General features: G+C 42.9%; 3 protein-coding genes and 1 long non-coding RNA gene across 8 annotated transcripts in view; 3 read left to right on the top strand and 1 right to left on the bottom strand.

Annotated features, from left to right (window-relative positions):
• Positions 1–12,764, top strand: part of LOC114844010 (uncharacterized) — a 36,783-nt gene extending 24,019 nt beyond the window's left edge. The window contains exons 3-5 of the long non-coding RNA XR_003783670.3: positions 6,574–6,683; positions 6,938–10,862; positions 11,241–12,764. This is a non-coding gene — a long non-coding RNA (uncharacterized LOC114844010). The remainder of the gene's footprint in view (positions 1–6,573; positions 6,684–6,937; positions 10,863–11,240) is intronic.
• On the bottom strand, positions 1,824–10,466 carry ap1m1 (adaptor related protein complex 1 subunit mu 1). 2 transcript variants are annotated; one of them, XM_029130994.3, is made up of 12 exons: positions 10,327–10,466; positions 9,639–9,795; positions 9,470–9,537; positions 9,238–9,368; positions 8,734–8,881; positions 8,447–8,573; positions 8,114–8,256; positions 7,321–7,392; positions 6,897–7,055; positions 6,500–6,625; positions 3,005–3,080; positions 1,824–2,613 (listed from the first exon to the last, which is right to left on the bottom strand). In XM_029130994.3, the coding sequence occupies exons 1-12, from the start codon at positions 10,366–10,368 to the stop codon at positions 2,591–2,593; spliced, it is 1,272 nt and encodes a 423-aa protein (XP_028986827.1). In that variant the 5' UTR covers positions 10,369–10,466; the 3' UTR covers positions 1,824–2,590. The 2 variants fall into 2 exon arrangements, with proteins under 2 accessions (XP_028986827.1, XP_028986828.1); XM_029130995.3 differs by lacking the exon at positions 10,327–10,466 and having other exon boundaries at positions 9,238–9,367; positions 9,468–9,537; positions 9,639–9,702.
• A 776-nt stretch (positions 12,765–13,540) lies between the features above and the next one.
• On the top strand, positions 13,541–20,619 carry tpm4b (tropomyosin 4b). 4 transcript variants are annotated; one of them, XM_029130997.3, is made up of 9 exons: positions 13,541–13,896; positions 15,324–15,449; positions 18,702–18,835; positions 18,927–19,044; positions 19,127–19,197; positions 19,275–19,350; positions 19,511–19,573; positions 19,652–19,721; positions 19,884–20,098. In XM_029130997.3, exons 1-9 carry the CDS (start codon positions 13,783–13,785, stop codon positions 19,964–19,966), a joined length of 855 nt encoding a protein of 284 aa, XP_028986830.1. In that variant the 5' UTR covers positions 13,541–13,782; the 3' UTR covers positions 19,967–20,098. The 4 variants fall into 4 exon arrangements, with proteins under 4 accessions (XP_028986830.1, XP_028986829.1, XP_028986832.1 ...); XM_029130996.2 differs by lacking the exon at positions 19,884–20,098 and adding an exon at positions 20,296–20,619 and having other exon boundaries at positions 13,554–13,896; XM_029130999.3 differs by lacking the exons at positions 13,541–13,896; positions 15,324–15,449 and adding an exon at positions 17,283–17,729.
• Positions 20,620–21,505: 886 nt separating this feature from the next.
• On the top strand, positions 21,506–25,767 carry rab8a (RAB8A, member RAS oncogene family). Its single transcript, XM_029131000.3, has 8 exons — positions 21,506–21,738; positions 22,307–22,367; positions 22,781–22,841; positions 22,919–22,996; positions 23,084–23,173; positions 23,284–23,349; positions 23,427–23,477; positions 23,663–25,767. Exons 1-8 carry the CDS (start codon positions 21,615–21,617, stop codon positions 23,750–23,752), a joined length of 621 nt encoding a protein of 206 aa, XP_028986833.1. The 5' UTR covers positions 21,506–21,614; the 3' UTR covers positions 23,753–25,767.
• The last annotated feature ends 98 nt before the right edge of the window (positions 25,768–25,865 follow it).

Here is a 25,865-nt window from a genome sequence, read left to right as displayed (position 1 = left end):
GTCAGGCCAATACCTGTTGTTTCATCACGCTGTTAAGTAACCATAGTTATTTTCCATTGCAACTAACGTAAAATCAGTGACAACACAGTACGGTTGACATGGCAACCACACAATCACCTCAGGGGAAAGGTGAAACGTCTGCTCTGTCTGTTCACCTGACTTGTTCCGCTGTAGGCATGGAATGTGCAGGTATTTTGTTCTTGGACAGATCAAAGTAAAAACGAAGCAGGAACGGTATGTGACCTCGTTATTAAATCAATGCTGTTAAAACAACACTTGCAGTTTGTATTGTTGAATCAAATTGAAAGTCTACATTAAATAGTTGATTTTGTGGCCTTCTGGCCCCTAAGGTATTTTAGGCCAGGAAACTAAACTGGTGATGAACTGGTGACCTTTGCAGTGACAGCTGGACAGCACTCCCATTTGGAATTATAGATGGACAGTGTTTGGAATTTGGAATTATAGATAGACACGTGTTTACAAATGAAGAAGTTGTGCATAATCATAGTTAATCTTGGTTAAGAGTATATATTTGTCTTCAATATTTGTGAATATGAAAGAGGATACTCATGTTGTATTGCAGCAACCCTTGTGTAAGCAGTCTTGCAACACGAGGCTTGTCAAGCCTTCCCTCTGAGTCCTCATATGCTTCTCGAATGCAATCTTCTCATCAAGTGCCAAATACTATATTCACACGCTCAGCCAAGTATCACAGAGTCTGTTCCCCAGTGAGCGAGAGCACACACTGGCCACTAGCAGCAGCTGTGTCGTAGGGATTTCAACTTATGCCTGTAGTAATAAGTTGGCAAACCATTAAAAATGATCAAAAGGTCCACAAGCAGAGCTTTTCTGAGCCCAGACAGTTGATGAGATAAATGTAATCCAGTCTGAGTAGATGTCATTACCAGTCTCATACCATAGATAGGGCATGTATCCACATGCAGATCAGCACATTCAACACGAGTTTATCAAAAATCAAAAAATCTGTCACCAAAGACCAAGAACACAAAGGATCAAGTACAACATGTAGGATTGTTTTTTTTTCTTGTGTAGCAAAATTAACACATTTTCTGATTATAAACTGAGAAAGAAAAATGCAACTTAAACATAAGTTTTTTAATGCTAGAACAGAACGGATTGTGTGGAGGATAAAAAAAGTACACTGATTAATTGATTGATTGATGAGTGTAATACTTTTTGAGGAGGGCAGACTATTGAAATCCTTTTTACCAGTTTAGAAAGTGAATTACATGTTCCCAGGCTCAGCACAGCCGCTGTGTAAGTGTTTGAGCAAAACAGATGCTTCCAGGAATAATATGATAAAATCAAGACTAACTTGTGTTGAGTAATAAGTACTCAACTCACCTGCTTGTGGTAAATTTAGAGTATCGCAGACACATTTACATAATGACCTCATGCAGGGCCGCTGCAGTCTGAATGACCTGAACAATAGAAGGTCTGTTTTAGTCCATCCTACGATTCTTTCTAGCACGTCTGTGATGGTTGACCGCAGTTTGAGTCACATCCTTCCCAGATCTCCTGCATGTTTACGGAGGGCTGGCTCTCAGTTGTCTATGACATTACAGACCTGGGGTATTAAGAGCCACACTGTTTGAAAGGACCTCCAGGATGGAATGGAAAGAACCGTGCAGGGTTAGCTCCAACCGCAGGCCTGACACAGGAAACCCCCCTCACTCTGTGTCTCTCGACAGAGTTTTCCCCACTGTTAAGCATTTCCTCCTCAGACTGTCGGACAGGTGCCTGCAGAGGACAGCTCACTGTGCCGTGACATCACATAAGTAATGACGCATCATGCAATGGAACGGTTTTCTCTAAATAGACATTTAATGATTTAAAATAGCACGGTTACAGACAGGGAAAACAGGAACAGGTGGACAGCATTTTTTTACTTGGATTTTTTTTTAACCTGCAACTTAAACTCACTGACTAATAGTTTTTGCAAAGCTGCATGTCTAGGGACTCAGACTGGCAAATTGAAATCATAGCAGCCAAGCAGGAAGGCATTGCTTTGACATTCAATGGCATCACGTAAGGAGGATGGTATAAAATGAAATCAATTTACAGTATCAAACTGATAACACTGAGGGCATTAATGTGTAACAAATATATACAGATAGTCAACAAACAGAATTCTGACAAAAAAGCAGCTTCAGATATAAAAGAAAAAAATAATACTCATGTAAGTGTGTTATTGACCTGTGTGGAGGTGACTACAGGGACAGTAAATAAGAGATGTAACATCCGATATCAAGCCATTTGGCCCACTCACATAGATTGTGTAGAGATTTGCAATGGTTGGATGTAAACATACAACAAACTCCTGCTTTCCTTGGCCTCACGTACATGACGAGGCCCACAGTAGTAAATCATACATAAATCAATTTAACCTTACTAACTGAAGGTTCCATCTAATAATTGCATTGATCAGAAATGAATATAACATCAACTAATGCAAACACAAAATGTAGATACTGTGGTTTCGTGATGGACACCTGCCATTGATAGCACATTAGCATCACTACTCCACCCCCTCTGCTTTCCACCTGCCTACTGCCGGCTGACGTGCTGCCTACTGGGTCCGGAGCTGGTAATCTGGGGAGGAAATGGATGAGATTTAATCAAATGTACAGAGAAAAGACAGAATCGAGGAGAAATCGAGTCGAGGCAGCTGATGCTTTCCGCCCAGATTGAATATAATATAAAGGAAATGAGAGGAGGATGTTTGGCAATTAATGGCAACATTAGCAAAAAGGCCGACATGTGCAACATTGGTGAAGATCGGGAAAGCTCGACAAAAAAAAGTTCACTTTCTCACATTTCGCAGGACGTTGCCACATGTTCTAGAATGAATCCCCTTTTCATAGAAGTGCATCAGTACAATGTGAGTTCCCACCACATTGCACTGCATTGCCCAACTGTTGCCTAATGCCTGCACATATGGGCACTCTACACTCTACTCAGCATCAGTGAACTCTTAACCTACCTCCGTTTTGGGTGATGTAGCGCACCCACGGCAAAGCCTGATATCCACTCTTCTCAATGATCTTCAGGTAGCGCACCTGTCCGGAGAAAACACAAAATGGGAACAAACTTGATGAGAATATTTCAGAACAGAACAGAGATAAAGTTGCAGCAGAATACCCCTTTAAGATTGCGGTGAGCTGATAGTAAGTAGTGTTTTTGATGAGGAAGCAGTAGTATGAGTCACACTGAGAAGAGGGAAGCGGCTAAAAAACAACTTTCAAGGCACACACTGTTAATTTACATAACCGAGTTTTTCGAGGCCAGCAAGTTTAAAAAAATGCACATCAGCACAATCAAGAGACAACTTTCACAAGGCATTAACCGATATTTCACCAGAGCAGTGTTACAGTGCCGAATGTCGAGAAGAACAGCTAAAAATACCTGTTCTATCCTGAACATCACTGAACATGATTGCATGCATGGTTTTCCCCAGTCTGGTGGGGAAGGAGCTGTTGAAGAAACTGATGTTGTAACAATTTGTACTAAATGTTATGAAATTAAGTTAATTAAATAATAATTAATAATTCCACCCTGAACTTGTTGCTCCTTAATCAAAGTATTGCCAAGGCTCCTTTGGATTTATATGATCTTTTTCAGCTTCTATACGTGTTGTTGAAATTACTTGAATGATGGGAACGGGTCAGGTTTGGCATGACCCCTCTGTGGGAGATGCCACCATGTCTCCATCGTGACAGTTCCCATCTGAAAGCAGGGACAGACAGGGCAGGAATTTGTGGGTCGAGTGGTGGCGGACTCTGGCGAGGCCTCGGCAGTGGCCGCCTTGTTATTACCTTCCACTACACAGTGAGGTCAGAGCCAGAGAGCGCCTCGGCTACCAGACACATGATGACAAACACATAAGACGCAGGATCACCGAGTTTGCCGGCACAGCACTTCTCCCTGAACCCAGGAGCCAAACATGCAGTCGGCCTGACCGTGAGTACGTACTCAGCAAAACAGCATCAAAAGCCAGCCTCCACAGAATATCATTATGGTTTGTAAGATGAGAAGGGGAAAGGAGGATGTTTGTTGTATCTCGTTTAGTAAGTACAGACTACATGTGTGGTCTGGATTTATCAAGCTTTTGGTAGGGGCTATGGCCCCAGAAGCATCTGCCAACTTGTTTGCATTCTCATCACCTCGTAGGTAGATTTTAAAATGTAACCCCAACTCTGCTCATACTGCCACTTGGCTAAAGTGCCGGGTTGCTCCATTTGCAATTAAATTTACAAGGTGCAGTTACGTGCATTGTACACACTTCACATATGTGCTCCCCTACACTTAGTGGTAGAGTTAAGAGGAACTTTCTCATGCTTTGATATTTACATGCATCTAATTAAACTTTGCAGCCTCTTCTCACACGTACAGTCATGTTTCTAGCTGCATCTGAGCCTGAGACCCAGTCTGCCCTTACCCTGTAATAAAGAAAAGGGTCCGGGCTTGACGCAAGAGTTTGATGGGAATATAGTTCTTAATAGATCGTTTGTGAGATCTCACAACATGGTGGCATTTTTTTCCCATCATTTCTAGCACTCAGCAGAAATGTGCATTGTGGTGTTTAGGAGGATCCAAGACCATCCAAGTTCTTGTACCGTCTTTAAGATGGTTTAAATGAAAATGCATTCAACGATGAGGTCCTGCTAATACTGGTAATGATATAGGGTGTGTCCAGTTTGAAGTGAACAGGAAACATTTAGTTTCATTGTGTTTGAATAAGAGTCAGCATTGGTTTGTAAAAAAAAAAAAAACACAAAAAGAGGATCCATCACCAAACCTCGCTTGCTATTGCACCAAACGATGAGCAATGGTAATCAGACCTACAAAGGCTGAATGAGCTACTGTGTAAATTATAACATTATATATATACACAAACACGACAATAAAAAGTCCCATTTTAAATTAACAGTAGCAGAATCTCCTTGATGTGCAAACTCCACACCTGCCTCTTTACATGACTTTACACAGCTGCTGTTATTTGTGCTTTTGCTCATTTATGGATTGGTGATCATTTGAATGGAAGGAAAAAGACATTATTTTTAACAGCTGTCAAATTACCTTGGAAAATGGCAGGAATTTTTATACCGTCATTCCCTCCCCAATTACAAATATCATATATTTCAATTGAATTGGGTTTGAGCGTCTCATTTCCGAGTGGGCTGCACAATGTCCAACTTAATAATGTTTTATTGACTATGATAGGAAATGTGGAAAAGTTGGAAAATATTGCTTCTTGCAATGTCATACAGAAACCAGTATTAAAGGTTAGGAACTAATTAGAGTGTGTAGGCAAGAAAGTCACATAAAATTAACTGTGATTTAAAGCAGACTGTCAACAGTATGATGGGAGCCAAAGAACGTGTTCAAGGTTTAGATGTAAATATAATTTAGATTCTCCGTGTTTAGTTTCTCTGAAGTTTAATGCTTGAAATTTCATTTTGTTTTAACAAATGTACAAACTGCATCGTATACCAGTACTTATGTCATAACTTATAAGTAATGTTCTGTCATGATCCATCTTGGATGTTTAGCAAATCAGATTTTCTTCGACATCTTGTGAAATGTTCCAGGTAAACCAGTTTTTTCTTTAAAAATATGCTTGAATTTTACAACGCCTGGTTTAAATAACACTTGATCCCTGAGAGTAGGTCAGGTAGGACTGCTTGCCTTAGATAATAAAGCACAATGTTTAATAAGGTCTAGTTAATGTAAAACTGAGGGTTAACTATGAGAATGTAATGTATCAGATAAAAGCTGCTCTATCGTAATGCTGATATTTTCAGATGAATTTTGTTGCGTTTCCATTGTTTCCTCTCATCAAGACATGGGAAACCTTTATTTTGTGTTACTGTGGTGCGACACATATAATCACCGGACAACTGTGATTATACACTGTATGCTGCACATCTGTGTGAGTCTGTGGTCAGTCAACAGTTTCCATCCAAATGTGGGGGGAAAATGCTCGCTTCTCTCTTATGTGACTCACAATCAAAGTCCAATGAATGTACTTACCTGTAGTGAATGATGTTTTCTATTACTATTATGAAGAGGAAGGGAGAAGCTAAAGTTGAAGAGCAGTTCCTCTCTGACATGCTCTACTATAACACAGTCAAAGTGTGCTGCCTTACTGCCCCCTGTGGCCAACTACAGGACACATAAATTGTTAAAATTCCAGCTCCAGGGAGAGAGAGGACGCAAGAGTGCCACATGCCATGAATACTGAATCCAGGATGACGAAAAAACACAAAGACTTCTAACTACGCCTGCGTATGCGCTGCATGGCAATCAGAAACTGTGTGTGCTTTAGTCTGCTCCCACATGGTTACCTAAATAAATAAGTAAACACATTAGGTAGGTTGTTTGTTTGTGTGTGTGTGTGTGTGTGTGTGTGTGTGTGTGTGTGTGTGTGTGTGTGTGTGTGTGTGTGTGTGTGTGTGTGTGTGTAAGGAAGACATACCTGGATGCCTGAGGTGGTGAAGTATGGGATCTCAAACTTGACACTGATTGGTGGTTTTCCCTCTTTATCTTCAGCCTCTACACTTGGCAGACCAAAGTGGGCTCGCATCAAATACTCCTTTCCGCCCTGTGACAAGTCAAGACACAAACTCTTTGACACGCAACCAAAGCACAAGTCTTACAAGGTTGATATTCTAACGATCTCTGGAAAAGTTCTTAAAGTTTTAACAAAATAATGCTTTAAAGATTTTAATGTTTTATTCATTTTAATTAATATAATAAATTGAAAGATGATGTAGATTAAGTGCCAAATGCAGAAATGATTGTCTGGGATAATAACTATAATACTGCAAGCCTAAACCCTGACATTGGATTCTACAGTAATTCGTAATGCTCACAGGAAAGGACTTAATTGACCAGACGATCTCGCTGTTCTCAGGCACCCACTTCACGCTGCCCACCGTGGTCTTGAATTTGGGTGAGTCGGCGTCAGTTGGCACAGGAATGTGGATCTCCACGTTGTTAGCAGTGGAACGCCTTTTAAATTGACTCTTTGCCTAAGATGCAAAACAAGCAGGTCAGGTTTATTAAAGAGTCCCACCTGAACAGGATTAAACCAGGGTTTAATGACTGAATGACTGTATAATCTTATATAGTCACTCACGGCAACATGACATGCCACATAAATAATATCTCTGAAAATCATTACAGTAAATGCTAGCTCCTGAAATGAGCACACCTCAGAACCTATTCAGTAATTATGAAACCCTGTTAAAAGCAGCATCAACAATGCTACAAAGGACACAACCCCAAGTGCCATACCTTAATCATGTACTCAATGCGACTGTGGGAATGCTTCTCAATTACAGATTCAATCCAGATCAAGGGCTTCACCTGAAACATACACAACAGAAATATCTGAATGTAACAGCATACCAGTTTAAAAATCAAAAGTGACAGAGTCACCACCTAGTGGGCAGTAGTTGTTACTACACAAAACTCAACATTTAATTATACAAACTCGAGGAAACTAATTAATACTATCTTATGGATAAACATGTTTATCCATAAGATAGCAACAGTTTAGCTGAAAAAAGACTGATACAAGACTGTCTGTACATATTAAAACATGGAATGCATGAAACGTGCCTTTGTAGTATTATAAGCCAAAAATGAAATAAATTATGCACATCTTCAAGACTGTAACCTCAGGTATATGTTGTCAGTCGCAGCGCAACTTCAGATTCATCTATAAGAATTGCAAAAAGCTACAATTGGAAAACTCCTTCATTTAAATGTACTTCCTTCCCTTTCCACAAGCTTACTGGTAACAGTATTGTGAAACATTTATTGAGAACCAGAGTCCAGTTTTAACTTTTCTGACACAAAGTTTCTGACTATAGCAGGCACTTTATATTGTTGAGAATACAGCTTTTTTGTTTCATTTGTGCAAAGGCAAATTTGATGGTGACCCCATAGGTTAGGAGTTGTGTGTAGAAATGTATTTACAACATAAAACACATGAACTTCACAGTTATCAGACAATTTCTGTCTTTACTCTTGAACAAGGGTCAGTCTTACTTTGGTGCAAACGTGTTTACCCTATAGTACTTACGTGAGTGTTGAGGCGGTAAGACATGAGCTCAAACTCTCCATCCGGAGGGATGAAGGAGATTGTGCGGTCATTCTCAAAGCGAGACAGGCGGACACACTGGTGAAACTTCACGTCCTCCAGCTCTACTGATTTACTCTTCCCTCCTACATAGATATAAGTAATTTAATTATGTTTTTCCCTCTCATCAACTTGAGGTATTAGATACATATAATGTTTATTTATAAAATTACAAAATTTACATTATTAGTGTAATCATAACTTCTATCCGACACCTCCTTCTCCCATATACCTCAAATAATTTGAACAAGACAATTGGAAAAGGTGAGAACTCACGTCCAGTGTTTTCAAACAGAACCTTATCATTAAGGCCCAGCCGCAACTCGGGCATTCCAGATAGGAAGACTCGCATCTTAATGGAGCCAACGATCTCACTGCGTAGAACATTACCATTGGCACTAACCTAAACAATGGAGGAAATAAAAGTGTCAAGGTGTAAAAAAGGCCAAGAGACACCAAAACACTGATTGACTCTGTTGTGACGCATGCAGGGAGGAAGTTTACAAAGTCAGTGACCGGTATCCCTTAAGCAACACAGTGCTTCTAAAACAAGGAGTTCTTACCAGGAGGTTGACTGATTCAATGACGTCCAGGAAGACCTCGTTCTTCCTGTACTTGATACCCTCTGACCTCCAAGAGACTGCGTTGGTGACTGTGGCAGGAGGTCGTGGGGCACCAGTGTCTAGCTTGTGACCCTCCTGGGTTATGTATCTGAGAAAGAAAAATATAAACAATGTGAAGCAAAACTGGAAATGGCATGTCTGCGGTGGCAAATTCCCAGAAAGCATCAAAGAAGAACTGAGACTGTTATGGTAGGAATGACTGAACTGACAGATGGTTGAACTCAGAACATCTGGGAAAATCCAGAATTACAAAGCCACAAATCCTGTAAACTGCGTGTGTCTGTCTGTCTATCTATCTGGTTAATCTACATAATTAACTATGGCCCTCAGGGACTAGGGACACCCCTGTTTCATACACTTCATAATAATCAAAAACGACACATTGAGAAAGTTGTCAACAAAAAATTAGGCCTGGAGAAAAAGAGGCAAAAAAATAACACTCACTCTTGCAGAATCTTGCTGTCAGTGGTCTGAGGATAGCCGAAGTCCATCAGTTCATCCATCAACTCATATATGATAACAAAGTTATCGCGAATACTCTCTTCCTCTAACTCTTTGAAATACTCTGAAAAAACCTAATGAACACAAATACCATTTGAAAATACACTCTCCATCGCTGTTAATGTTCAGTGCATAACTTTGTTGGTGCTGTATATTCCAGAGCACCCAAACATACCTGGACAATTTTGTACAAGAAGGAAAAGACCAGCGAGACGCTAGCATTTTTCTTGGATGTTGCAACCACTGTTGTGTTGTAGGTTAAGAAACTTAAACAAAAGAGATGCAAAACCAAGTGCAGAGCAGTTGCTTGGGTACAAATACAGCATGGAGGATGACAAGGATACGGTAGAGGTTATTGTGTTTAATCCACATAAAGCGGACTCCGCCATGGGCCAGGATAGGAGAGAGGGTCCCCTCCTCCTCTTTGTCCATCAGAAGGGTCATGAAGTGCTCAATCTCTGACATGTCCACATCTCCCCGGTAGTTTCGGCACACCAGGACCTGTTAGACACACGTTTAGCACTGTGCAGCAATGTGATGTTTTGCACAAGACATCTAGAAGTGTCAGATAAATTTAAAAAAAATTAAAAATTAAGATCTAATTGACAATCAAATAGAATGAGTACTTGTTTTTTTACTACTTTTCCGGCATTAATACCCATGACATTTTCTTCATACCTTAACAAGTACACTTGAAATGTCGTTAAGTAGTATTATGTTATTATTCAGCTTTGCATTTGTATATTTGATGTACCAGATAGGTGAAGTTAGCTTCGTAACCTCTTCACATTTCCTGCTAACAGCTGGCCACATGTATTATCGCTACTTTTCAGTTTTAAATATCATATGATTACGACCTACAAGCTCAGGGGCAAATATCAAACTCCAGTCCTGACACGGCGTTTAAAACCGTGCTGACACATTAGCTAGCAAACTGCAGATTGAGCCACATCATGTGTTGTCACTGAAGAATGTGTTAGCCAGCTAGCCGACGTTAGCTTAGCAAGCTAGCAGGGTGCACCGTTATCTTACCTTTCCTTTTAGATCTAACACGTACACGGCACTCGCAGACATCTTGAACTAATTTGTACGAGCTTAGTTCAGCTCGCTCCCGGCACCTTGTTATTAATGTTCAATAACAGCAAGATGAGAGGTAAATTCAAAGAACCGACTTTCATTCATAATACTGTAAAGAAGCTAACGACCCTTTCCGTATAGACACATTGACCGGTGACAGCCCGCGCGCCCCCTGCCGGTAGGGAGGCCGTAGTACCGAGGGCTGCCAAGTGTATGGGTTATAGAGCAAACAACCTTCACTACGCACCAAGATAACACTGAAGTAAGTACCTCACTTGGAAAGTTGTGAAGAAACAGAACCTTCAAACAAAGAGAAGAAACACTTATTTAATTGATTCCTCAGACGTTAATTCAAAATGCATTGAATGACATGGGAGTCTTCAGTATGTGCACGTTCTCTGTCAACTATTGTGTTGTTCAGTTTTTGTCCTGTAGCTTCTCCTGCTGGAGGAGTCAGTGATGTACATCAGGAAAACCCTTGTGCTTCACAGGTTTGCACCATTTTCATTTTGTTTAAACTGATGTGCTTCTGGCCTGTTGTGTAACTGTTTTCATCAATGGTTACGTTTTAAATTTATTTTTTAACATCTGTCATGAAAAACACAATTTGTTGATTCCTTTTAAAATGTTCTTTCTTTTGATTTCAAGAGTTTTATTGCAAATACACAAGTTTATTTATTTATTATTATTATGGAGACTTTGTCAACGTTTAATGAACAGTAAAAGCTTGTATGCGTTGGTCAAATGTTAATAAATATTTACAGAAGAATGCCCTTTTGACATTCGACTATGCTGTGGAGCCAGTAAGCTGTGTACGATCTCATCTGTCTGCCCTCAGTGGTGAGTACTAATAAATTCTCTGATTACAGCTCCTTGTGTACAAATCTCAATTGGCAGCCAATCAACAAACACTGACTTCATGAGAGGTGAAGAGATAACTGAAACAACATACTGCTACTGGAACAGTTGGAGTTAATACAGGCTTGTCATTAACATAGCTGAGGTCTAACAGCCTGCTCATGTATAGCAACCCAGCAGCTGGTGCAGGACTTTCACCACTCTGTCTTACTGATAAAGTTAAGTTTTATACACAGGGAACTGAAGCAGAGGAGATAAACACTTTGTATGAGTTTATTCTTAATGAATCCCACATCATCAGTGGCTGGACTGGTGAATTACCAGCCATACATTGTGGGAGGTTGTAAATACAACTGGACTGAGTTACAGAGGCAAATACAACAGGCTTCCAGTTCTCTCCTACTGGTGTACGGTCATTGTTGACTTTGGTCACAAATGGGCTTGGTTTACTACAGTCAGATGTGCAGGTGTTGCCACAGCAAATATTACTAATGTGGCACATTGTCTGATTAGACTGTCTATTGTAATATTACACCGCTGTTGAATTAAATGGACATCTGCAGTTAAAACGCCTCACAGTAAAAGTCCATTCGTTGCTTGCATGGCATCGAGCGCTACTAAAACTGCTGTAGTTTGTATTCTTTGTGGTAGAGTTCATATTCATGCGCTCTAATCTGTTCCACCATTCCCATGGCTTCGTGATTTATACTTAGCAGGACTTTGACTTTGCTCCCAAGGCGATCCTGTGGCTTTTGGGGGAGTTTTTACCTTACAAGGAGAAGAGGAGTTTAGCTCGGTTTCCTGTGGGAGGGCTCTGATTTCTCTCACTCTGCATCTGATTCACTCTGCCTCTATTTCTCTCCCTCTTACCTCCTCTCTCTTTCTCGCCATCTATTTTGTACTGGTTTCAATCCAGACCTCCATTTGACTCACTCTACAACGAGAACTTTTCAAGATTTGTCTTATGACACATGTCCAAAATCAATATTTGTCATGTTACACTCTTAGTATTGAATCTAAGTAATGTGTTGTCATAACACTGAGCGCAGCCAACATCCTGAGCAACCAAATAAGGCGCAGAGTCATTAGTCTTATCATTATAGGTCATGACGTAAGCTTGTATTGACCCCTGGATTTTAAAGGAGACAACAACTTCCCTCTGTTGTTAAAAATTAACCATAATCCACTGACAATAATGTTGGTCTCTTAGATTCAAGGAGAAGTAAACTTTGTGAAAATTTGTGAAGTTTCAGTAAACTAAGGAATATAGGCTGGGCTCAGGATTTTTGGAAAGTTGGCATGATTTCGAAAAAATTCACCTTCACAATCAATCATGAATCAATATTAAACTCACACTAATTTGGGTTTGGACAGTTTCATTTCTTTAGGATTTTTTGTGTATATTGACCAAACAAAGCAAAAACATAAAAAAACATGAAGTGAATTTGTCAAATTGATGACGAGTTTAATAGATGCTGTTTTAATGACCTCTGTCCTTTACGTCTTCACTCTTCTCTGACTTTCCTTGTGTTTATTTTTAGCCAGGGCAGCTGGCACAGGAGAGATTCACCATCAGCAATGATGTCATCAGAAAATGCACCAGACACACATCAGTGTACGTCATATTTACATTTGTTTCATGTCAATTTGTTTTTCTTTTCTTAAACAATTGTAAACAAAGTGGAGCCACATGTGATATAGAACCTTTCCAAACCTCTTTGTGGAGCATAAAGCTTCCAGGAATCCATCACTAGAACACGTCATATCCCCCAGTCAACAATATTTTTGATATTGTCTGCTTCACAAATTACAGAAAACAGATGTAAATGACGGCTTGTCAAACCAATAGTAATTAGGAGGAATTTAATTGCAGTAGACCTGTGGTTTATGTCTGCGCAGCTCAGCTGTAAAGCTCCAGCTGCCTGCTGTAGATCACATGCAGACATCGTTTTCCCCTAAATTTTCTTTGGCTGGATGATTTTCCATACAGCCCTTTTTCATTCAGAGCTAGAATGAAAACTATGTCCTTTCTAACCAACTCTGGTATTAACATCAATTTGAACATTCCTAAGTAGGAACACAGGCGTACAGTATGGAGCGGGACAGAACCTTCAGTAACTCTAAACACTAATGTGAATGTGTCCTTTGAGTGGATCCACCGCTTCTGGCTAAAACAAAGGGCCACAATCCAAATAAGGCGAGAGGGTGAGTGCTGTCAAACATTTACAACATGTTGTTCCCCCTGCTGTGGAGAGGTGAAGTTTACATAAGGGAGGGGGCGAAGTAAGTCCTAAAGTAGGGAGCAGGGAGTGGCAGAGCGGGGTAAACGGTGGGAAAGGGCTGTCACTGGGGACTGGGGCTGTCTCCAAACCCAGTCAAGTTTAAATCAGTTTGCATCCTCCTCTCCTCTCCTGTGCTCGCTCGCTCTCAGCTCCCACCTCTCCTCTCTGCATCTGCCTTCTCTTCCCTTCAACCCCTTTTTTTGAGAGGTCTTCCTCTGAAACATCAACATTTACCTTCGCGCAAATCCGACACCACAAGCTCAGCGTCGCCATGGAGGCCATCAAGAAGAAGATGCAGATGCTGAAGCTGGACAAGGAGAACGCCATCGACAGGGCAGAGCAGGCTGAGACAGACCAGAAGGCGGCGGAGGATAAGTGCAAGCAGGTGAGATGCGGCCGACGGCTTTTAGGGGAAACCGCAGGTAGGATGTGATGGGTTCAAAAAGCAATGAGTGGGCTTGGATATGGAGTGAGCTGTGCAATGAATCAACATCACATCTATAATTATAAAGTTATATATAATCATACTTCATAGGATGATCTAATATTTAATAACACAACACCAAAAGGAGAAACGTATGCAGATAAACTTATATAAAACTAAAAGGTGTAAAATAAGGCATTGTAAGTAATGTGTGATAATGTCAAATTGTACAGCAATGTCTGCGTAAGTCTTATTTTAACACTGAGGTAACTTGCTGTTTCCTTATATGATTCCCATATTGATATCATCCAAGCAGCGTCGAGGCTAAATGCACAATGTTAACTATGCAACGAGCAGCACATGCTGAAGTGCTGAGAGCAGCTGACACTGAGGCCCCAGAGCCTTGTCTTGTGGTGGGATGGTGAGAGTGGAGAATGTCCACAGGGATGCGTGGCCTCAATGACAGCGAGGAGCGCGGTCGACACCTAATCCTCGATCAGCGAGCTCATCTGCATCTGAGAGAAAACCTCACAAATTCCACACATGCGCGTCCATATTTGGTGGTGGAGGAGTGGAGCCCCGTCAGCCTGATGTATTCTGAGGGCTTAGTTAATCATAGCGTACTCATACCACTTGATACACGCAGAGTCCGACCTGAAGTTGGAGTTAAATGGGTTTTTAAATAGAGGCAATTACTGCACAGAGGGTGGCGGTGTCATCATCACGGCGGCATGGGAGGAATTCCACAAGGTGCGTGGAGTTGGAGGAGCTCAAAACCAGGATCTACTTGAAAGCAGAGTGGAAAGAATCCTCCCTGTGGAGGCTAATGCCCTAATCACACCCTCAGCTAACACAGGGAGTGACAGTTGTCACTGGCACTGCACACATGGGCGCCTGGCATGTCTTCCACATCAGGGAACAGTCAGCGTGAAATCCTAGAAGATTATGTAGCGCTCTTCAGTTTGTTTGGATGGCGGGACGCGCGGTGCTAAGAATGCTCCTTTGCTATTCTTGGCGCGGCGAGACGAACATCAGAGTGAAGCTGGGCCGACGGGAAGCACAGAGAATATACAAAACTAATGCTGAGCATCAACAGACATAACACAGAAGTTCAGACGCAATTAAAGGGATCGCTTCACCTAAATTGCCCAAGAATGTCAAATATTCAGTTTGTCTTCCCAGCAACAGTAGCTACTCAGTCCTTCACAGACTTCAGGATATACAAGGACTTTACTGGAGATGGAGTCCTGATTAAAACATGTTATGTACAGGCATTATTTGAATCAACTGACCAGTTCCTTTGTCACATCATTTCTTTATTTTCTATCAGATTTCCCGCCCTGTTTAACTCTTGACTGTCTGACTGCTCTGTCCTCTCTGGCCTACAGTTGGAGGACGAGCTACTGGCTCTGCAGAAGAAACTGAAGGGGACGGAGGATGAGCTGGACAAGTACTCGGAGGCCCTGAAGGACGCTCAGGAGAAGCTGGAGCTGTCAGAGAAGAAGGCCACAGACGTGAGTTTGAGCCAAGAAGACGTGTGAAACTGTAGTAGGAAAGTGTAGGAGATGATGATTTGTGCAAGGATTCAAGATTGAAAAAACTTTATTAATCGCACCAGCTTCACAGATGAGGGAAAGTATAAATCGAAGCGAAAAAACGGACAAAATGAACAATCAACAACATGATTAGAGAGGGTGCACCTTAAAGACTAAGACTAAGGCAGCAGGTAAAAAGTAAGGAATAATTCAGAAAAGACGGCAGGACAGAGCGATCAAAGCGAGCTGCAGCAAATTGGGAAAATTCACAATGTTATGGTCATAGATGTGCTCAGACTTCAATTAGGGCTGGAGCCCATTTGTTGTGTGTGGGGTGAGGACGACAGCTATTCTTCAGCCTGCTTGTCTGAGGTTAAACGGCGCAGTCTTCTTCCAGGAAGGGAAGGGGGCAACGGGTTCACGACCGGAGAGACGGGGGTTCCGCTGGCTTTTCTTTCTCTGCGTCTGGAAGCAGACGTCCCACAGTCTTCTGGGCTGTTGTTACTGTCCTGCACAGGTCTTTCCTGTCCTGGGCTGTGACACAGAGGATGCTCCAGTGGTGCCTGTGGAGGTTCACTGATAGCTGAGAGGAGAGAGCAGCTTCCTCAGGAAGCCTTTGATGCATCGTCTTCCCCAGATTGGAGAATTTCAGAGCCCGAAATTATAGGTAGCAGCGCTTTACTCTTTAGCTATAGCGCCAGCACCTAATGATCAAACCCGTTACAGATCGACCTCCTGCAGCCTATCAGCCACCCTGTAATGCTGGTTGCGTGTCTTTCATTTGGAGAACCACTGAGCTGCTGGTGGCTCACTCAGGTCTGAGCTATTTCTCAAGCACAGGCAACACGTAGCCGGTCTGCAGCCGACCAGGAATCCCAGGAATGCAGCTTAAGCAAACAGAGAAGCCCAAACTGCAGTGTCAAATGAAATCGATGCTGTGGCCTTTTACGGCCTCACGCTCTCCTCTGTCTGGCTCTGCACTGCATACCTCATCAGTGAACAATAGCCCTTGAAGTGGGTCTGCTTCACTTATGATCTCATTTCTAGTAATGTCTGGTCTGTTTAAACAAGGATTTACTTAAGCGTTAAGTGGGTGAACACTACACACTCTTTAAAGTGTAGTTTCGTATGTGATACTTATAACTTTGAAGAATAATAATCCTTTATTGGGATTTTTCATTGGTAAAAAATTGTAAATTTGGGCAAAACGTTCCTGTGATTATTTGACTGTGACAATTCATTGTTTTTTATTCGGTTTTCAGGCAGCTTTAAAGCCACCAGTGAAAGACTAAATGTTAAAGATCAGGAATCTGATTATTGAAGATCTGTCCTGCACCACTTCCTCTAATGTGTTTCACAGTTCTCTCACGCTGCTGATGCCTTTAAATGTTATATATATATTTATATAAATCAGTAGTTAAAGTTAAAGGGGAGACTAGGAGAGGAGGAGGCGCTGAAGGAATGTGTCGCCACCCGATGGCCACGGGTCATGTCTGCACCCAAATCAATTTACATTCCAAGCCTCTGCAGGTCAACAACCCCCGCTGAGGAGGATTACAGCCGCCCCACCCAGCTCGACCCTCCCTCCTCCCCCGTGCCACTAAATCTTTGGACCTTCACGCACATTATAACTTTGCCTCATCCGCCTTTTGCGCGCGCGCACGCACGCACGCGTTCTTCCTCATTCTTTCGCCCAACTCTCCATTCACGCGGTTTACTTCGGAAAAGGCTCACATCTGAGTGAGGCCGATCCCCTTACACGTCCACAATACGAAATCCAGACCCACGGTCACACGCGCTCAACCTGACATCACGCACCTCTTTTGTTAAAGAGGAAAGGAGCAGAAGCCCTCCCCTTCCAAACCCTGTGATGTCATCTGAGACGGGCTTCTTCACAGGATTGGAGGATCTCCCCATAAATTTCCTGAAAACTCCCAGCCCCCTTTCTCCCCCTTCTCCCCATCCCGACCCTGCGCGTCCGTGATTTCCTGTCCGGGAGGAACGCGCTCGTCCAGGCCTGCAGCTCTTGCGTCAATCATTAACTTCTAGACGCCGCCGCAGGTCGTCGTGGACGGATCCGTCGTCGAGCTCCTCTCCCCGCTTTTCTGCTCGTCGAGGAAACGAAGCGACCGACGCGCCGCAGTCATGGAGATGGTGAAGAAGAAGATCCAGAGCCTCCAGCAACAAGTTGATGAAGCGGAGGACCGTGCGCTGGCGGTGCAGAGGGAGGTGGACACGGAGCGCGAGCTGCGCGAGAAAGTGAGACTTTGCGTCGCGTGTTTGAGCGCGAGCTGCGCTTTATCCACGCGTTCGAGCATCTCGACTGTCGGACGGACTCAAAGTGTCCGTCGGGCTCCGTTTACAGAGGCCGATAACGCGGCGGTTCCGTGTTCCGATTGAGATCTTTATACTGGGCCGCGTCAAAAACGGCGTTCGAGGCGCGTTGAGGCCGTTTAGAGGCGACGCGACTTGTCATGCTTTTGTTCGGCCGCGTCACCGAACTTCAAGCCGCCCTGTATTGTCCTGAATGGGTTCGAAGCGCCACGAGCGCCCCCACTAGCTGTTGGCCTGGTTCTCCAAACATTAGGGCATGTTGGGTTTGGACTCGTCCCACAGAATGTTGGACGACACCGGGGAGAGCCTCCGTTCCTGTTGTGTAAAAAGCTTTAAAAGTCGTTGTTCTTGTTGCTCTGAGCTTTTCCACCGACTGACACGGGAGTGAACCTGGGAGCCGTAATCCTCCCTTCCTCCTCAGGCTTTGCCCAGGAAGACGGGAGCGGGCGCGTCTGGCCTGATATGGGTTCGACAGGAAACGGGCCCACTTTGAAGCAGCCGCTGTGCTCCGGTGGTTCATGGGTTCACGGCCCGAGTCTGCACTCGTTTGCGCGTCGTCAGCACGTGGTCAAGCTGCAAAGTCCAGGACTCGGCCTGGCTCCTGGGGTGACGTGCGTGTGCCTGAAACCTGCTTTACTGGACTGGATTGACGAGTCGAGTGCAGTAGGTGCTTTGCCAGAGGGTGCAGCTATGTTTTCACAGGATAGGCTTCTATTATTATCCAACTGTCTCACACTCTTCGTATTAAAGTTAAACTGGCCCACGACGCGTAATAGTGACGAGCTTCGTGTTCTAAGTCAACGTGCAGCCTTGTGCTTCCTGGGGCGGCACTGGGCTTCCTGGCTGACCTTTGACCCCTCTCACACACACACTATTTTTTTTCCTGTGTTGCTGCAGGCCGAGGGCGAGGTGGCATCTCTGAACCGCAGGATTCAGCTGGTGGAGGAGGAGCTGGACCGCGCTCAGGAGCGCCTGGCCACAGCCCTGCAGAAGCTGGAGGAGGCGGAGAAGGCTGCGGACGAGAGCGAAAGGTGCAGATTCCGCCAGATGTCGACCCAAGCCGTGAAAGGCGTGTCTGGGGCCCGGTGGAACTCAGGGCTGTGCGTCTTTCTCATCCTTTAGAGGCATGAAGGTGATCGAGAACCGAGCCATGAAGGACGAGGAGAAGATGGAGATTCAGGAGATGCAGCTGAAAGAAGCCAAACACATCGCCGAGGAGGCCGACCGCAAGTACGAGGAGGTACGAGGGCGACCTTTAATTTTCAGCCGCGTGACGTCGCCTTTGTTGTCCACCTGCGATTTACTGCCTTTTGTAATGTCAGGTTGCCCGTAAGCTGGTGATCCTCGAGGGTGAGCTGGAGAGAGCGGAGGAGAGGGCAGAGATTGCAGAGCTGTAAGTACAGAAGTGTTAGATGAGTGAGTGTGACTAAAGAGAACACATTGAACGTTTGTATTCACTCGTATGAACAGGAAATGTGGGGACCTGGAGGAGGAGCTGAAGAATGTCACCAACAACCTGAAGTCTCTAGAGGCCCAGTCTGATAAGGTGAGTGCTCTCTGCTTCACACATTCACACTGGGCCCAGGCGGTGGAGCACCAGCAACCCGAGTGCCTTGCTCAAAGGCCCTTTGATTGTACATGTAACTCTATCGTTCCTTTTCACCTATTTTCCAGATTCCACAAATAACTTACTTTTGTTTCTGTAGTACTCTGATAAAGAAGACAAATACGAGGAGGAGATAAAAGTCCTGAATGATCGGCTGAAGGAGGTACGTTCGTGTCTGCTCATTCTCAGTGACGCTCGACTGTGTGGATGATTAATATTCATATTGCTTTATGACTGAAAGGCGGAAACCCGTGCAGAGTTCGCAGAGAGGACGGTCGCTAAGCTGGAAAAGACCATAGATGATTTAGAAGGTACGCCTCACTCCAGCCCTCCTCCCTTTAACCTCTAGTTTTCATTTTCTTGATCTTTTTTTCTAATCCTCACTTTTCTTTCTCTTCCCGACTGCAACCGTTGTGCGTTTCTCTCTGAACCTCCTCCACACGCTTTGTCCCTGCCCTTCCTCTGACCTGCAGATGAACTGTACACTCAGAAGCTGAAATACAAGGCTATCAGCGAGGAGCTGGATCACGCTCTCAATGATATGAACACCTTGTAGAGCCTGTGCTGTTTCCACTTTCCCTCTTGTCTTGCCTGAATGGAGGCACTTTATCTATTCTTTCCTGCCTTTGCTCTCACTGCTTTCTCCTCTCTTTGCATTAAAATATCTAATAAAGACATTTCTATTTTATCCTGTCCTCTGTCTCTTCAATTACGCCTACTTCCACCACTGAGCAGATGTGCTTTTTCTCATTTATGCCTCAGCTGTTCTGTTCGGTGTAGTGTTTGTGTTCTCAGGTTTACAAATGATACACAAGCCTTTTTCTTTTGCTACTAACCTCTGTACATAAGTCACTGCATTTTATGCCTGCTGCTTTGTTATTACAGAGAGCCTATCGCACGCTAAAGACGAAAAGGCACAAATGCACCAAGTCCTCGACCAAACGCTGCAGGAGCTCAATAACTTGTAAGATGTCGGGAGGAGCATCAGTCAGTTCAAGTCGCTTTGTAAAAGATATTTTTTACATTCATTCTGTGATTTCACGCTTATTCTTAGTTGTTAAAACACATGTACTCATTTTTATGTATTTATGGTTCTTTTCCTTTTCTCTTTTTTAAATGGTTTGGGGTCTGTGTGATTTCAGCTTCACTGCTTCTAATAAAGACCAAACTCTGAATATAAATAAAATGATGCAGACAATTAAAGTTCAATGTTTTGTTTTGTTGTTTTTTTTGTCCTTTTGAGCTGTTTGAACACAATGTGCTTTTCCTATTCTGTGTCTAACTAAATAGCTGTACTACTGATAATTGCACTTCATTCACAGGCAAACACACAATCCCTCTTTTTCCCTAGTTACAAGAATAAATCCACACCACGACATCTGTTACTAATGCATAGATCACAAGTTCATCTGCAGCATCATTAACACACACTCCCAGAAGAAAAGGCTCATCAGTGTCTGATAGACAAAGAATGTACCCTGTAACAGATGGTCCTGCCCCCACGGAGGCCTGATCCCAACATCAGGGAGGTGGTCTGGGATTATAATACAAGCAGCACCTAAATCCAAAGAAGAGCTGTGACAAGTTCCATGTATGAAACAAAGCCTGTTGCACTGTTTGCACAAAACTTTAATTTGGTTTTATCAACCTATTTAACATAACAGCCCTGATGTGTGTTTACATTTACTGTAATTAATTATCACGTGTAGAAAATATGATCTAAGCTTTAATGCCGCCTCTTCGGCTGCACGTGAGCTGAGGAATGGGTTTGAGAAGTCACAGGCGCTTCACGCTGGACACGACTCGTCCCACTCCCACGCTTGGCGTGTTTGCCAAAGCTGCCAGATGCAGGAACACTTTGTTTCCACACACCATTATGCTGTTTAACAACTGTCCGGGTTCTGGAACGAGGCTTCGCGTCTGCCGGTCCTTTTTAGTGCATAGTGCGCGCACTGTATAAACAGTCAAGCGCTGAACCACTTGCAGAAACAAATGTGTTATTCTGGCCCGAGTCTTTATGTCACGCAAAGCAGACTTTCAATCGTTTTAAGTACGCACATTCAAACAGCCGCACGTGAAATGCGCATTCGTGCGGCGCCTGGGCGCACGTTGAAGCTGCAGGTGGATTCCGAGCCACCAGGGGGCGTCGTTTCCAGACATTCATCGCTGCTTCGCCGGGCGGGATTTCCGCAATAATACCCAGTATGGCGAAGACGTACGATTATTTGTTTAAATTACTGCTAATCGGTGACTCTGGTGTCGGGAAGACCTGCGTGTTGTTCAGGTTTTCGGAAGACGCCTTCAACTCAACGTTTATCTCAACTATAGGTAGGACTTTTTTGGTGTTAACTGCTCTTTTCTGTGTTTACAAAACGACAATGGGCTGTCCCCGCGGCTCCGTCTACTTGCTGGGACCGTTGATGTGCTGAGTTGTAGACCGAAAGTAGTTTCTGTTGGGCATTTATAAATTGTTAAACTTTTCAGGTGTCATTTAAATTATTTAACATGTTATGTTTAGAAGGAGGTGGCGATTGTAAGAACACCGTTACCTGATATCAGCGTGTGAGTCACAAATGTAAATGTTTCTGACAAGTCGTAAACTTGTGCCGGGTGGCTAAAATTAGCGGTTACCTAGCTAGCTGTAACGTTAGTCCCCGTCTAATTCATGAAAAGACACCGGAAACACGGACGTGTAACGCGCTTTAGTTATCGTTAGCAACATCAGAGCCTCATTAATTTTGTTTACGCTTGTTATTACTGTGTGTTTTGAAGCCGAGTTATTGTTTATTCCTACCGATCGTTAATATTTTTTGTGTCCGTGTTTGACAGCTAGCCAGACAAAGCTAACTAGCTAACATTATCATTGACAAGCATGGTGATTTCTTTATTCTCCCAGGCATTGATTTCAAGATTAGAACAATAGAACTTGAAGGCAAGAAGATAAAGCTGCAGATATGGTAAGTTTAATAAATGAGTAGCAGATTTCCCCTGATGTCTGTGTTTTGTCAGTTCTTGGCTAATGGGCGAGGGGCGGCACACGTTTAAGGGCAGCTTCCTACAACATCTGCTTCCCTGAACAGCTCTCAGATTTATTTTTCGAGCTCTTAGGTTGTACAACAGACTGCGCTACAACTACAGCTTCGTATAGAATTTGTCCTTATCTTAAAATCGTCCGTTATTGTCTTAAAATGTCTCACTTCAAGTTTATACTGTCCTATAATTTGCATAAACAACTTACAGCTTTGTGATTGGAAAAATCTTTTTAAGATGAGCACACACGATCTTGTTCAATCATTTAGGCTGTTTTGAATTTGTTTTGCATTTGCATCGATTTCTGTGATATATCACTCTAATCTTGGCCTGTTTTCAGGGACACAGCCGGCCAGGAGCGCTTCCGAACAATCACCACAGCCTACTACAGAGGAGCCATGGTGGGTGTTATTACACACTGATGGAGTGAAATCCAACACGTCAGTTTTCCCATTCAAGACATTTCAATTATTTACAGGGCATCATGCTTGTCTATGACATCACCAATGAGAAGTCCTTTGATAACATCAAGAACTGGATAAGAAACATCGAGGAGGTACTTACTGTAACAAGCGTAGTCTCTTCTTTGTTGAATGCTCAGATCAGTGTGAGGTTTCATTACATCCTTTTTCTTTTAATCAAGCATGCATCATCCGATGTTGAAAAGATGGTTCTTGGCAACAAGTGTGACATCAATGACAAGCGTCAGGTATCCAAAGAGAGGGGCGAGAAGGTGAGTAATGCAATATTACTAATAATATGAACCCTATGTACAACGTAAAAGTGTCTTAGCATAAATAAACATAAACCCGTAAATGTAATCTTCCCTTTAATTTGTTTCAGCTTGCTCTAGAGTATGGAATCAAATTCATGGAGACCAGTGCAAAAGCCAACATCAATGTGGAAAATGTAAGCATCAACTTCCCACGGAGGTCCAATGATTAATAAGTGCACCAACATTTATACATATTTTTTGTTGTTCACAGGCATTTTTAACACTTGCCAGAGACATCAAATCAAAAATGGACACAAAATTGGTAAGAAAAGCATTCTGATAATATAACTTTACTTTCATACTTTTAGAAATCGATACATGTAATGAATCTGCTTCAGTTGGACACTTTCAAGTGACTGCGCTTGTGGAAAAACACTCTGATCAAATATAGTCACCACCGGGTCAGTAGTACATGACTTTTCAGTGACTTGTTTGTTCTTGCTGCAGGAGGGAAACGCACCACAGGGAAGCAGTCATGGAGTCAAGATCTCAGAGCCTCAGAAAAAGACCAGCTTCTTCCGCTGCAGCCTACTCTGAGGTCTGAGGCTTTTGATGCTAGCTGCTAGCTGGCTGGACATACATGGACTGCTCTCAGCACTTCCTCCCCTCCCCATGTTCTCTCAGTCACCACCAACCATTATTCTCCCTAAGTGGAGGACATCCAGTCCCCCTTCTTTCCTCTTCTAAAAGCTTCCAAGTGGTGCATCTCCATTTTTAAGGAGATTTGTTGTCTTCATGGATCAGACTGCATGACAAGCGGAGGTCCTGGTCCAGATGTTCCATATCAAACAAAAGACAGCCTCTTGCTTTTCTCGTTCGTCTTTCTGATCTCCACACCTATTACATCCAGCTGGTAGCACAATGAGAATGAGAGTTTGTTTCATTCATTTCAAATTTTGAATTATAAATACAAATGTGATATTTAGATCTATTTTATTAGTGCTTATTCCCTTTTTATGTGATGGATGACACTTGGAGACTGATAGGCTTGAACTCGAGCGTCTGAATCAGAGCTGCACAGGCTTTCTTTTCACTTCATAGTGCATCAACTGTAATGAGGCAAGAATCAAAAGGGAAAACATTTGAATGTGTTCCTGTTTCAGTTCTGCTCTTTGATTTGCACGCAGTCCTCAGCAGACATTTGATAAAACAATGATTATTACTGCAAAACCATGTCGCCGTCTGTATCTGTGGACGACACAGATCGTCACGTTTAAGAGTCTAATACTTGGATTTGGTATTTTTGTTTGAAAAGCGGAGGTTACAACCATTTAGCAATATATTTTCTCTCTGTCGACTGTTTGAGCTCTAAATGAAGGATTTGTAACAGCTTGGACTCGCTCTTGGGCTAATGATGTCTCTGGTTATTTGATCAGCAATTAAAATCACTCTTGAGGTTCCGCACTGTAAGCCCCTTCTCTACTATCCACGCAGCTCTCTTTGCACTTTACCAGTAACTCGTGTTGTGTGTAGTCTGTGCCAAGTGGTAGTTTTACAATACACTTGCTTAGTTGACATATTTTGATCTAGTGAGTCTCGGTAATGTCATGGGCACAATTCCTAAAATTTGCTGCATCCATGTATAAATGACTTGACCTCCTTGCTCTTCCTCTGAGAACCCTCCCTTGTTGCTGTGCTACTGCCCTGCCAAACTGTAGGTTTAAGGCGATCTGGTTTTGTCTTAAATGAAAGCAGACTTGACTTAAGCTTAGAAACGGCCTGACTAGAAGTATTGTACATTTTCCTGTGCATTTGTTTCCTTGTTGCTCTGTAGTTTGACCACTAGGTGGCACCAGAGGCATTGTATGCACCCAGCGTCCACCAAAGTGAAACCTTCACTAGTATTTTAGTAAGCGACCAGCCACCATGAACTACAAAGTGTACCTTTACTTGTATTGTATTGTGTTTCCTTCCACACTTTGCTAGTCAGAAAAGAAGCTCTTGGACGTGTGTTGCTTGCCACATGTTTGTAATATTGAATCCTTTGGGACCTCATTTGTACCTTGAGCATTTGTTCGTCATAGGGATCTATGCATCGTGAATCCTGGACCTGTGCATATGTGTGTCGTGCTACTTGAGGCCTGTGCTGTTGTATGTGCGGGCAGGTTGTTTCCTGTGTTTTGTCATTCACTGAGCCAAGATCAGTACATGGTTTGTTGGAAGAAAACGCTGTTGCTCTATCTGCTCTATCTGTTGACTCATCAGCGTGATTCTGTAGCTTTAAGTCAAACGTGGAGAAATAGGGAGCAGGCTTCTGTGGGACTCAAGCTCTGTCATTTTCCCTCTAACTTCATCATATCCTCCAGAGTTCTATCACATGTCGTCATAGACTGAACATTCCTTTTACAGCCATATTTTCATTCCATTATGAAGTATACAGGGAGAATAATGCAATACACTTGGGTGGGTGGGAAAAATGTAAATACCACATTGACAAAAAGAGGTCTACTTAAATTGTACTGTACTTTCTAAACCCATATACGAGTATCTACAATCTACAGTTCGTAGATATGTGTACTTTTGATTTAATAAAATAAGAATGTAAAACTCTACTTTTATTTCATCTTCTCTTTGCAATCTACTCTCCTGACCTCCCTTCATGAAACTGCTTTGACATCTGCTTTTCCTTTACTGACCTGTTTTGCCCCAC

The sequence above is a fragment of the Betta splendens genome, chromosome 17, assembly GCF_900634795.4.
Source record: "Betta splendens chromosome 17, fBetSpl5.4, whole genome shotgun sequence".
NCBI lineage: Eukaryota > Metazoa > Chordata > Actinopteri > Anabantiformes > Osphronemidae > Betta > Betta splendens.
Note: the sequence above shows the minus strand (reverse complement) of the source record. Positions and strands in the feature narration are given on the sequence as shown.